The 13,358-nt window shown below is 33.6% G+C and overlaps 1 protein-coding gene and 1 long non-coding RNA gene across 3 annotated transcripts; both read right to left on the reverse strand.

The window, feature by feature from the left end:
• Positions 1-2,739: 2,739 nt before the first annotated feature.
• LOC110785835 (uncharacterized) lies at positions 2,740-5,119 on the reverse strand. Of its 2 annotated transcripts, XM_021990345.2 has the most exons (5): positions 4,992-5,119; positions 4,376-4,715; positions 3,998-4,108; positions 3,425-3,505; positions 2,740-3,300 (listed from the first exon to the last, which is right to left on the reverse strand). In XM_021990345.2, exons 2-5 carry the CDS (start codon positions 4,637-4,639, stop codon positions 3,226-3,228), a joined length of 531 nt encoding a protein of 176 aa, XP_021846037.1. In that variant the 5' UTR covers positions 4,640-4,715; positions 4,992-5,119; the 3' UTR covers positions 2,740-3,225. The 2 variants fall into 2 exon arrangements, with proteins under 2 accessions (XP_021846037.1, XP_021846036.1); XM_021990344.2 differs by lacking the exon at positions 4,992-5,119 and having other exon boundaries at positions 4,376-4,930.
• A 1,268-nt stretch (positions 5,120-6,387) lies between these two features.
• Positions 6,388-13,140, reverse strand: LOC130464234 (uncharacterized). Its single transcript, XR_008924604.1, has 5 exons — positions 12,531-13,140; positions 10,864-11,235; positions 10,490-10,583; positions 10,342-10,401; positions 6,388-6,636 (listed from the first exon to the last, which is right to left on the reverse strand). It is a non-coding gene; the product is annotated as an uncharacterized lncRNA (long non-coding RNA).
• Positions 13,141-13,358: the final 218 nt, after the last annotated feature.

Genomic DNA, 13,358 nt, shown 5'->3' on the forward strand with positions numbered 1-13,358 from the left:
GCTTCAGGCAAAGGATCAACCAAATGCAAGGCCAACTTCAATCTGTTAAGCATTTCATCACCTGTAGTTGAAACATCTCTCATCAACTCCAAATCAAAGACCTCATTAGTCCACTCTTCCTTAACAGTTGATGCTACCCACTGAGGCAAATCTGAACCATCCACTGCCTCATTAGGTGACTTCCCTGTCAAAAGCTCTAATATGATCACCCCTAAACTGTAGATGTCGGTTTTTGTTGTTGTCTTCTTAGTCTTGGGAAGCTCAGGTGCGCGGTAACCTGCTGATCCAGCTGTGCCAATCACATTGGTGTTTGCAGAATCAGTCATCAGTCTGTGAATCCCATAGTCTGATATTCTGGGATTGTTCTGCTCATCTAGGTAAACATCACCTGAAGTCAGGTTTCCATGAACTAAGTTCTCTTGGTTATGGATATAGTTCACTCCACGCGTTACTCCAATCGCTATCTTCATCCTCGTTGGCCAATCGATCGTGGTTTCCGGTCCTCTAGCTGCAAAACATCCAATATCAATATATCATACATACAAGTTCATAATATCATGTTAATCAAATATTAACATGACAACATTATTCATATGTTACTCCATATACATCATTCTTAATCAAATACTAGCATGACAATATTCTCAATCCATTTGGTCACAGACTCACAAGCCACTTGACATTCAGAAACCCTCTAAAAGAGAAAGTCTATGTCAAAAAGTTTAGAAACCCTCCTCCTAAACAATATCATCTTAATCATATGTTGGCATGACAATATCATCTTAATCAAATATTAGCATGACAATATCATCTTAATCAAATATTAGCATGACAATATCAACTTAATCAAATATTAATCTCGTGCTAGTATTAATCTCGTGATATGCCACGAATTTGTTATATTTTAAAAGTGAGTTTTAATTTTTCAATTCATAAAAAAAGAGTAAATGTATTTCATTTTGTGTTTCACTAAGAAAATTGTGAAGATAGAAATATAAATTGGTATATTATTTGAAATTATAGAAAAAAAATGAAAGATAAGGAAGTATGAAATTTATTGGAGGGGAATGGAAATTGTTTTGATGGTGAAGAGACATGAAAATGGAGAAGAAAATGGCATGAAATTTTGAAAAATAAAATGGTAAGATGTTTTCAAAAAGGGATATGTGACACTCTAGATTTCTTTCAAATTTGCATGTTATTAAATATATTATAGATTATAGATTACAACCCTTGTCTACTTACATCATCTTATGTCATTGCCATTAATAGTAATTTTGCACATTAAACAACTAAGAACTCAATTACCAAACACTTCACACAAGTAACTAATTAAACTGGTTAAACCTGCTAATATAAACAACTAACATTTAACAGGTAGTCAAACCAGATAATAACAAACTACTCATCGCCAAGAAGGGCATTAGTCCTTTTGATAGGAACACCTTAAATGTAACTATCTCAAGGGGTACACCGTGCACCCTCTCCTCTCACATGTTCGGTATTTGGTCATATGATTTTCAAAAGTGCCCTCAAAAAACAAAAAATAATTTAACATATTTATGGAGTTTATTTAAAATAATTTTTTCTTATGCATCAAAGATTGAATGAATCCTCAAAATTTTATAGCGTGAAATGCAATAAAATCCACTTTCTAGTGTTATAATTAATTAATATTGCTTTCAGATGGATACATTTAAGCGAGATGATTTAGGGTTGACTAGTTGAGTTTATTGGACGAATAAATGAAGTATTTAGACTCTGAATTTAGTCAACTGTCTCAATTGTGCCTCACTACCTCACTTGTCGAAGTCGGTTTGTCTGAAGAGAAAATGTATATAGGCGCGAAAGAAAAGAAAACAATAGGCAAAATATTAGGCAAATTTGCAAAAATGGACCTTTTATAACTCAAATTTTGCGAGAAAGGACCTTATATAATTTTTTTTTTGAAATCACACCTTAATGTAATATTTTTTGCGAGAAAGGACATAAGGGAAGTTTTCGGCATTGACTGAGCTTTTCCGGCCATTGACTTGCGCGTGAGCAACACGTGTGGCTTAACTTGGCTAAAGACACTGATTTTCCCGAGTCTTGAATTTTCAAACTTGATTTTATTTCGATTTTTTTTCAAAGCTTAGAATTTTGGAGGAAAATTGGGTGTGGTTAGAAAATAAAGCCACACGTGAGAAGCACGTGCAAATCAATGGCCGGAAAAGCTCAGTCAATGCCGGAAACTTACTTTTGGTTGTCTTTCGCAAAAAAAAAATTACATTAAAGAGTGATTTCACAAAAACAAATTATATAAGGTCTTTTCTCGCAAAAACAATTACATTAAGGTGTGATTTCACAAAATAAATTATATAAGGTCCCTTCTCTCAAAATTTGGGTTATAAAATATCCTTAATTTTTAGCAAATTTGCCAAAATATTAAGGTAATAGTCCCCAAGCCAACCTCTTATACAATTCTTCGTACAAGACAGAAGAGATGCAAGTATATGAAGCTCTTCACTTCTTGGTGTTTCATTCATTCTACCACGATAGACTTTGGAATAAACTAGATCGTCCTCCTCACTTCCAAGTTCCAATCTTTTAATTTTAATGTAGTCCATCTTAAATAAGGTTGTACACGTGAGGATGGCAATGTCTTTAGTTTCTTACGAGGGCTTAGATAGAAAAATCTTATTTATAAAATGAAGCCTCGACCTTAATTAACTAACTCAAAATACGCAACACAAGTAATTCCATAATACACAAATTTGTTTAAAATATCTCTCAAATCTCAACAGAAATATTAATCCGTACTTATAATACACGTTATTCACATTTGAACACTCCAATATCCAGGTTAACCCTCCTACTATACAATACAGAGTAGGAAGGTATCAATTTCTTTTCAGAAACATGATTAATCGAAAAACCAATGTCTACATTAAACAAACTTCTCTATAATGTCAAGCTAACAAATCAAACTCCCTCGTTTCGACCTTCCCCCAACTAGAGTATAGTTGTTTTCTTCTTCTTCTTTCTCTCTCTCTCCAAATTTTGGAGAACTTGTCAATAATATCAATTACAAATTCTAAATAAACAAAAAAAATGACAAATACATAAAATCAAGCAAATCAAATTTAGTGAAGCACACCCCAAAAAAGAAAAAGGAAAAAAAAAAAAAAGGTGCTAATGATCATGAGGCAGTTAATGATAGTGAATTAGAAATAAATAAATAAATCATTTAAGAGATTCAATGTGTTTGCTCAGCTCCTCCAGCTTCTTGAACCTCAACGTCTCACTTTCACTCACCAACTGTCAAGTAACAATATTAATAATTAATAAACTATAATTATAAATTATTTATAATACAATAAATGAAATTTATGATGATGTAATTATCCACCAAAAATAAAGTAGTCATAATTTGTTTTGCTACCTCCATTAATTTGGCAACACATTGAGATTTTTCCTTGCTTTTCTCATTGAAGGCTTCAAGGGCTTCTTTGTACTCACGTTCCTAATAAAGATCAAATGATAAACATAATCATCTATTCTATACTCAAGATCTAGCTATTACATTTACGTAACAACATTTAAATACACGTCCGTCGAATCGATGATAAGATAAGAGGTTAATTTGATACTTGTGGGTAGAAAATATGATATTTCCGACTGATCTTCCATCTAAACGACAACCATATGTCTACTACGGAATATATAGTGAGAAAACATAGACAATTATTCCACGAACCATTTCAAAAAATGTTATGGTGAATCTTTAAATAATCCAACTTTTATCTGACTAAACAAACAACATAAACTAATTAATCTTTCTCACCCTACAACAAAATATCAGATCTATGTTGAAAGAATGCATATGCATTTTATTTTGTTTTTTGAAATTGATAATGTGTGGAGTACTTAGCACAATATTACAATTAACAAGATGTTTCAAAACATGTTTGTAAAAACGAAATTAAAAATTAATGAAAAAAATATCAGAATTTACCTTCTTCTGGCATGTAAATCCAAGTGGCCTAAGCTCCTTGTTGATTGTATCAATCCTCTTTCGAACATATGCAACCTCCTTCCTCTTTGGGTCATCTAAAGCTTCAAGTTCCTATAATTTTAAGGTACGAATTCAAAATTCAAAATTCAAAATTCAAAATCGGTACTCCTTCAAAGCTCGAAAATTGAGATTGACCGACACAAAACCCACCCAACCAGACCCAATAAAATCAAATTTCCATCCAACCCAAACCCGACCTAGCTGATTAAAAACCCGATATAGATTAAGTGAAGATCTCTTAAAATGAGAAGAATTAATAATTAAAAAATTACAAATGAAAATGAAAATGAAAATGAAAATGAAAATGAAAAAAATTACCTCGCGAATATCAGCAAGGCGCTTAGTTTCCTCCTCAACACGGCCTAAGTAAAGCTGAACGCGTGCCTTAACCTCCATCTTCTTCTTCTCGATCTCTTCTTCTTTGGCTTGAAACGCAGATAACACAGACCTCGACATATCTTCATCCTTGTCCTCAGTCGTAGGACTTCCCATGAAACTCATTGTTCCTGAACTTTTCGTCTTCATCAACACTTGTTGTGTAGCTGCTTCTTGTTGTTGCTGCTGCTGTTTCGGTGTTGTCATTATATATTACCGAATTCCTTGATCCTCAGAATATACAACTTTATAGCTTAGCTTGCTTCTTTATTTTGCTGTTTGGCTTTTAAGGCAATGACCGTATATGTATATCTTAATTTACAACATATGGAGTAGTGTATAATCTATAATATATTATATTAAATGACTAAATTGCCCACGGCCCACCCTTTAATTTACAAATTAGCAAAATCAAACAACTTTCAAGTTATAAAGCCAAGAAAATTTGACAAAAACAATATATTTTTATAGTTATTGTTTTTATTTGGGTGTCGGTGAACCAACCATGATCCAATGTGACTTTGTTACTGAAAACTAGTGAAAGTAAGAAATTCCTAACCTTTTTGTTAGAGACAGTTTGTAGTCTGGAGGTCCCAGTATGCTTTCCTTTGTTTTGAAATTTGTCTACTTTCGTTACAAAAAGACCATCTCTGAAATGATTAGTTGCAGTAAAGTTTTTACCTAGCTCACTTAAAATCCATGGCTTTAAACGTTGGTATATTGGGATGTATGGACCTCCTTTGGTAAGATTGCTATTTTCTTAAGTTGGTGAATCGGCAAATTCATGTAACAGCTATATATGTAATTTACTACTTTATACATTTTTTATATGCATACGATTATCGAAAATGATAAAGGTCGCAACATACGACCTTTAAGCCGTGTCACAATGATGATATGAAATGTTTATGTGTCGTGATTTAAATTGAAAACTAAAATATTTAACTTATATAACCTATTGTACATGTTTCAAAAAAGGTAAGAAAATTTCAATATTCGATTTTTTTCCTTCTTTATATCAATTACCTTATTTACATATTTTCATAGTAAAAATATTGCATTGATAATAAAAATATTCTGATGACGCATAATTTACGTGACGCCTATATGTACCAATTAAACTCCGACACGTAAGATTGCGACAACTAAATATTGTCGCAACTTACGACCTTTATCATCACCCTACAATTACATAGGGAATTTGAAGTTCCTAAGCAATTTATAAGATAAGATTAAGTGTTCTACTGGGCCGGAACCCCACACGGGTCAACCATGTTCGGGGTAGTGGGATAAAGACTTGAGAGTGGGGGAATGGTAAGGGGGTTCTTTTATTAATTTTTTAATAACATACTCGTGTTCTTTTAACATAAGCTAACGTGCTAACGTCTGTTTACGTAAACATTAAAATGTGTTTTTTGGCTGCACCATGCTCATTGATCACCCTTGTCGTCCACACTAGTAGAAAAAACCCTTATTGCAGCGGGCTTTTAGACCCCTGTTGCAGCGTACATCGTATGCTGCAACTGGGGGGCCTGCAACAAGTCTGAACTTGTTGCAGCGTACATGTTCGCTGCAAAAAGTGATTTGTTGCAGCGGGCTTTTAGATGTACGCTGCAACAAGTGCCAAAAAATTGGCAAAATTTTGGACTTGTTGCAGCGTACATATAAAAGCCCGCTGCAACAGACCCAACTTTTTGCAGCGTACATTTATTTGTACGCTGCAACAAGTCTGAATTACTCAATTTTTTGCAGCGTACATTTATTTGTACGCTGCAACAAGTCTGAATTTTTGCGAAATTTTTTTCCCTTGTTGCAGCGTACAACATATATGTACGCTGCAAAAAAGCACTTTTGGCGGGAAAATTCTAATTTTGTTTAGGGATACCTAGAGTGCCTTGCACTAAATATAGAAACCTGTCAAAACAATAATAGAATAACGCAACCTGTATAACAAATATAAAAACAACAACTGGAGTTTTGTATACTATATATCCCAAAACCAAAGTGCACATATTACATTTAAATATATGTTCCAATTTCAACATAAACATACATTTTAATATAAAATTTATTCTATAACAACTAAACCAACTCGATCAAGCGCGCTAAAGCCAATAATAAATACTTGTTGGTAAAAAACTTAGCCCATTGCTCACGAACCACATCAAATTCCTCGCATAAGGCGCAATCCTCGGAGTGTAGACCTTTACAAAAACAGAAATTTAAATTAAACATTAGATTAAATACAAATTAAATATCACATTTTAACATTCAAGAAACTAATGACAATGTCCTAATAGTCTAAAATGAGTCCTTAGGTTCTTTAGTTCAAAGTTGGGAGCGAAAATGTCATTTTAGCCTAAATATGACCTATAACGACCCAATGAGTCTATAGGTGCATAAATAGATTGGAACGAGTCTTAGATCGTTAAAATTATGCATATTAAACATGTAATAAGTTTTAAATGAGTCCTTAGGTTCTTTATTTTAAAGTTGGGAGCGAAAATGCCTTATTTTAGCCTAGATATGACCTATAACGATCAAACAAGCATTAAATGGGTATAAGTAGATTAGAATAAGTGCTAGAAACTCAAAACTAAGCTTATTAATCATATAATAATTTAAAAATGAGTCCTTAGGTTCTTAAGTTCAAAGTTGGGAGCGAAAATGTCATTTTAGCCTAAATATGACCTAAAACGACACAATGAGCCTTAAATATGCATAAATGGAATGGAACGAGTCTTATAAAGTTAAAATTATGCATATTAAACATGTATTAAGTTTAAAATGCGTGCTTAGGTTCTTTATTTTAAAGTTAGGAGCGAAAATGCCTCATTTTAGCCTAAATATGACCTATAACTATCAAACAAGCATTAAATGTGCATAAACATATTAGAATAAGTCTTAGAAACTTAAACTAAGCATATTTATCATATAATAAGTTTAAAATGAGTCATTAGGTTCTTAAGTTCAAAGTTGGGAGCGAAAATGTCATTTTAGCCTAAATATGACCTATAACGACACAATGAGCCTTAAATGTGCATAAATGGATTGGAATGAGTACTAGAAAGTTAAAAATAAGCATATAAAACATTTAGTAAGTTTAAAATGAGTCCTTAGGTTCTTTGGTTCATAGTTGGGAGCGAAAATGTCATTTTAGCCTAAATATGACCTACAACGACCTAATGAGCCTTAAAGGTGCATAAATAGATTGGAACGAGTCTTATAAAGTTATAATTATGCATATTAAACATGTATTAAGTTAAAAATGAGTGCTTATGTTCTTTATTTTAAAGTTATGAGCGAAAATGCCTCATTTTAGCCTAAATATGACCTATAACTATCAAACAAGCATTAAATGTGCATAAACAGATTAGAATAAGTCTTAGAAACTTAAAACTAAACATATTAATCATATAATAAGTTTAAAATGAGTCATTAGGTTCTTAAGTTCAAAGTTGGGAGCGAAAATGGCACTTTAGCCTAAATATGACCTATAACGACACAATGAGCCTTAAATATGCGTAAATGGATTGGAATGAGTTCTAGAAAGTCAAAACTAAGCATATAAAACATTTAGTAAGTTTAAAATGAGTCCTTAGGTTCTTTGGTTCATAGTTGGGAGCGAAAATGTCATTTTAGCCTAAATATGACCTACAACGACCTAATGAGCCTTAAAGGTGCATAAATAGATTGGAACGAGTCTTATAAAGTTATAATTATGCATATTAAACATGTATTAAGTTTAAAATGAGTGCTTAGGTTCTTTATTTTAAAGTTAGGAGCGAAAATGCCTCATTTTAGCCTAAATATGACCTATAACTATCAAACAAGCATTAAATGTGCATAAACAGATTAGAATAAGTCTTAGAAACTTAAAACTAAGCATATTAATCATATAATAAGTTTAAAATGAGTCATTAGGTTCTTAAGTTCAAAGTTGGGAGCGAAAATGGCACTTTAGCCTAAATATGACCTATAACTACACAATGAGCCTTAAATATGCATAAATGGATTGGAATGAGTTCTAGAAAGTCAAAACTAAGAATATAAAACATTTAGTAAGTTTAAAATGAGTCCTTAGGTTCTTTAGTTCAAAGTTTGGAGCGAAAATGTTATTTTAGCCTAAATATGTCCGATAACGACCAAACAAGCCTTAAATGTGTATAAGTAGTTAGAATAAGTCTTAGAAACTTAAAACTAAGCATATTAATCATGTAATAAGTTTAAAATGAGTCCTTAGGTTCTTTAGTTCAAAGTTAGGAGCGCAAATGCCTCATTTTAGCCTAAATATGACCTATAACGATAAAACAAACATTAAATGTGCATAAATAGATTAGAATAAGTCTTAGAAACTTAAAACTAAGCATATTAATCATGTAATAAGTTTAAAATGAGTCCTTAGGTTCTTTAGTTCAAAGTTAGGAGCGAAAATGCCTCATTTTAGCCTAAATATGACCTATAACTATCAAACAAGCATTAAATGTGCATAAACAAATTAGAATAAGTCTTAGAAACTTAAAACTAAGCATATTAATCATATAATAAGTTTAAAATGAGTCATTAGGTTCTTAAGTTCAAAGTTGGGAGCGAAAATGTCATTTTAGCCTAAATATGACCTACAACGACCTAATGAGCCTTAAAGGTGCATAAATAGATTGGAACGAGTCTTATAAAGTTAAAATTATGCATATTAAACATGTATTAAGTTTAAAATGAGTGCTTAGGTTCTTTATTTTAAAGTTAGGAGCGAAAATGCCTCATTTTAGCCTAAATATGACCTATAACTATCAAACAAGCATTAAATGTGCATAAACAGATTAGAATAAGTCTTAGAAACTTAAAACTAAACATATTAATCATATAATAAGTTTAAAATGAGTCATTAGGTTCTTAAGTTCAAAGTTGGGAGCGAAAATGGCACTTTAGCCTAAATATGACCTATAACGACACAATGAGCCTTAAATATGCGTAAATGGATTGGAATGAGTTCTAGAAAGTCAAAACTAAGCATATAAAACATTTAGTAAGTTTAAAATGAGTCCTTAGGTTCGTTAGTGACATTTTAGCCTATATATGACCTATAACGGAAAAAGAAGTCTCGAATGTGCAGAGATAGATTGGAACGAGTGTTGGAAATTTAAAACTAATCATATTAATCATGTAATAAGTTTGAAATGAATCCTTAGGTTATCTAGTTATGAATTGGGAGCGAAAATGACTTATTTTAGCCTAACTATGACCTATAACGACCAAAGTCTCAAATGTGCATACATAGATTAGAATGAGTTTTATAAAGTTAATATTATGCATATTAATCATGTAATAAGAATAAAATGAGTCATTAGGTTCGTTAGTTCAAAGTTGGGAGCGAAAAATGTCATTTTAGCCTAATTATGACCTATAATGGCCAAACAAGTCTCAAATGTGCATAAATAGATTGGATTGAGTCTTGGAAAGTTAAAGCTAATCATATAAATCATGTAGTAAGTTTGAAATGAGTTCTTAGGTTCATTAGTTCAAAGTTGGGAGCGAAAATGTCATTTTAGCCTAAATATGACCTATATAGCCAAACAAGTCTCAAATGTACATAAATAGATTGGATTGAGTCTTGGAAAGTTACAACTAATCATATGCCTATTTCCACCCAAATCCAAGAACAACCTATGCCTATTTCCAAAAAAGAAAAAGGGAGGGAAAGAAAAAGAAAGATAATACAAGAGCATGTTAAAGACCAAAAAATAAAAACAAGTAGAAACTTAGCCGATTTTCATATTAGCTTTATGACTTATTTTTTCCCCACATGGAATCCTTCTTCAGCTAATTCCATTAATTAATTAAATGAGAAAACAAATTAAATAATTAACCAACACCAAAGTACATGCAAGAAACAAAATTAGATGTCTTACTTTTTTCCTCAACCGGCTTTTCCTTGCTGCCTCACAGTTCTGAGCAAGCCTTCGTAGAGTCTATAATAATAAATCTTTAAAGATGTTACAAAAATGAAGCTACAAGATGTCAAATAGCATGAAAAGAGAAGAGTGAACAACTTCTAACCTTATGATCAGTCTCCTTCGATCTGTCACTCGAATGATAATGACATTGCTTCTGCCCTATCCCCACTAGCTTGAACTCAGGGGTCTACATTTTGCTAAAGCAGAACAATAATACTACTTTAAGTTTCAAACCACAGATAGGGTTTCCTTCCACTTCGAGGAAGAACAAACAGATAAAAACCATCTTGCCAAAGAATGACAGCACCTCCTACAAGGCATCTTATTTAAATACTCTGCCATTACCTATATATAGCTATAATAAGACAAGCAAGTACAAAACAACAAATACAGACCTACAAAGTATTGAGTAACTATAATGTTGTGGTGGTGGGGAGTATAACAACAGGGGCCAGCTTTAGATTACAAGGAACTCACCATCATCTTCTCTGACGTTGGATTGAGGAAAGAAACTCTGGCGGAAGAAGAACCATCCAACTGAACAATTTGACCATTATACCAACGCCCATCGGTGTGGCGGAATCTACATTTTGATCCAATAAAATAACTTGGGTCTCCCAATATTTCTGCCTCAACATTAGTAGAATCTAATGGTTCTACCTCTAAGTCTTCGCACGGAAGTTGGGAACCACCCAACTTTGCTGGATTTATAAGCTCGACCGCAGCGTCTTTATGGGAATATATAGAGTCCTGCACAGCTGAATCAACTTCACGTAACAGCCGGGCACGTTTTAGGTGAAAAAGTCCTTCCGCTGCATCTTTAATGGAAGAAACAAGCTCGTCTTGGACCTGCATCAACATACAGCAATGTGTTGATTCAAGAAACCAGCCAAATGAGCATGCATATACAATTTCACTTCTGCTATCCCTTTTTGTATGAACAAGAAAAAAAGTTGGAGAGGAAGCTGATATGCTGAATAAAGCAAGAAACTGGACACTCGCATCTTTATCAGTATTTATCACTCTATGAGAACAACTGCTATCACGAAGAACATTACAGAAAAACACAGATATCCTACGAAGAACATTACAAAAAGGTAACAAGTACGGAGTAAAATACATTGATCACCGACATATCAAAATGTTCCTTAAGGCCTGAGATTAGACCTGAACTCCTGGTGGTTTATTTCCTGAAAACAAAGGCTAGAAGAATAAAATAACACATGGCACCTGCCTCCTTTCACCCTATTATTCACCACAGAACCGTGCTAGAAGGGTGATTGTTGTTTTCTTAATCTCTCATAAATTATTCTCCAAATATCCATTCCCAAGCTCAAACCTCTCAAAAACCTGAGCCTTTGGAACCTAAAAACGTCAAATCAATTGTAGAACAAGTACAAAAAACCCACAAGAAATCAACCAACCAACACCGTAAAATTACACAATGACATTCCTTAGGTTTTCTGCTAAAAAATCACTTCATAAGCTTGAAGCTTGACACCAATTAATCTACAGAGTAACGGAATGCAATTGAAAACACAACGAAAGCTAATGTGAGCTAATTGGTATTCACAAAACCCATTTGTCTCCAGATTAATGTTGCATAATGAGCATAGTTTATGACAAAACAAACAAAATTCTAGGTTAATCCCAAAAAAAAAAAACAAGAAAAAGGGTCATCTAACATCTATTGCAAACAAATGTTCAAGGGTAATCCCCAAATAACCAATATAGTCATATTTACAGACCATAAATTATTAGCAAGATGGATTTTAGCTTAATTAGAGCGTCAAACATGCGATTCAACATGATGAATTGAAGCAAATTTATAAAAATAGAAGCAGAAATCGATCATATTAGGAATACCCTAAATTAAACCTAATAATAAAACATAATGGTAATTAAATTGAAGGATAGAGAAAAGGATTACACTAAGAAGCTCAGAGCTTTTTCCCTTAAACGAAAATCAAAACGAAAATCAAAACGAAAATCAAAACAAAAATCAAAAACGAAAATCAAAACGAAAATCAAAACGAAAATCAAAAACGAAAATCAAAAACAATAATCAAAACGAAAATCAAAAACTAAAATTGAACCCTAATCTGAAAACGAAAATAAAAAACGAAAATAAAAATTGAACACACCATAGCAAAACCACCGGAACCACGACGCCGAGCAACCACCGGAACCACGACGCGACGGGGAAATGCTGAACCCCCGGCCGACCAAGAATATAACCTTTCAGTGACAGGCCGCGCGAGAATTGAACGGGATGGGGGAGATGAGGCTAGAACACCACACACCGGCGAAGACAGCGACGCAGGGCTGAGCAACGCTTGGGTTCGACGGCGACGTAGGGCTGAGTTCGACGGCGACGCAGGGCTGAGTTCGACGGCTGAGTTCGACGGTTTGTTTGGATATTTGTTTAAGGGAAAAATCTTGGAGCAGAGAAAGAACAACGTACGTTTGAGCCCGCTCGTTTGAGCGCGGTTTGTTGCATAGGAAAGTAAATTTTTTTGAAACGCGGACTTGTTGCAGCGGGCAATAACATGTACGCTGCAACAAAGTCGGGTTGTTGCTGCGGGCTTTTATTTTGTACGCTGCAACAAACACATTTGCTGCGAACAACTAAAATGTACGCTGCGATAACCCTTTAAAGGGTTTGACCCGCGTTGACCGACTGGTTGTTGAAGCGTATTTATACATGTACGCTGCAACAAGGGGGCTGCAACAGGGGTTTTTTCTACTAGTGCCACTATCTAAATTGCGATCAACCCATACTCAGATCATTAGGCGAGGGACGCAAATAAGTCTGTCTGGCCAACCATATATTTCTGACATGCCCATTTGTGATATGCAGTATATTGTCTAAAACAAACTAAAAAAAGGGAAAGGATGATCTGAAAGAGTGATAGTAAATCTTGGAGTTATCTTGAAAGAAGGGTGCTTGATGTGGAAGATTGGTTGAGGAT

Source organism: Spinacia oleracea, chromosome 6, assembly GCF_020520425.1.
Source record: "Spinacia oleracea cultivar Varoflay chromosome 6, BTI_SOV_V1, whole genome shotgun sequence".
Taxonomy (NCBI): domain Eukaryota; kingdom Viridiplantae; phylum Streptophyta; class Magnoliopsida; order Caryophyllales; family Amaranthaceae; genus Spinacia; species Spinacia oleracea.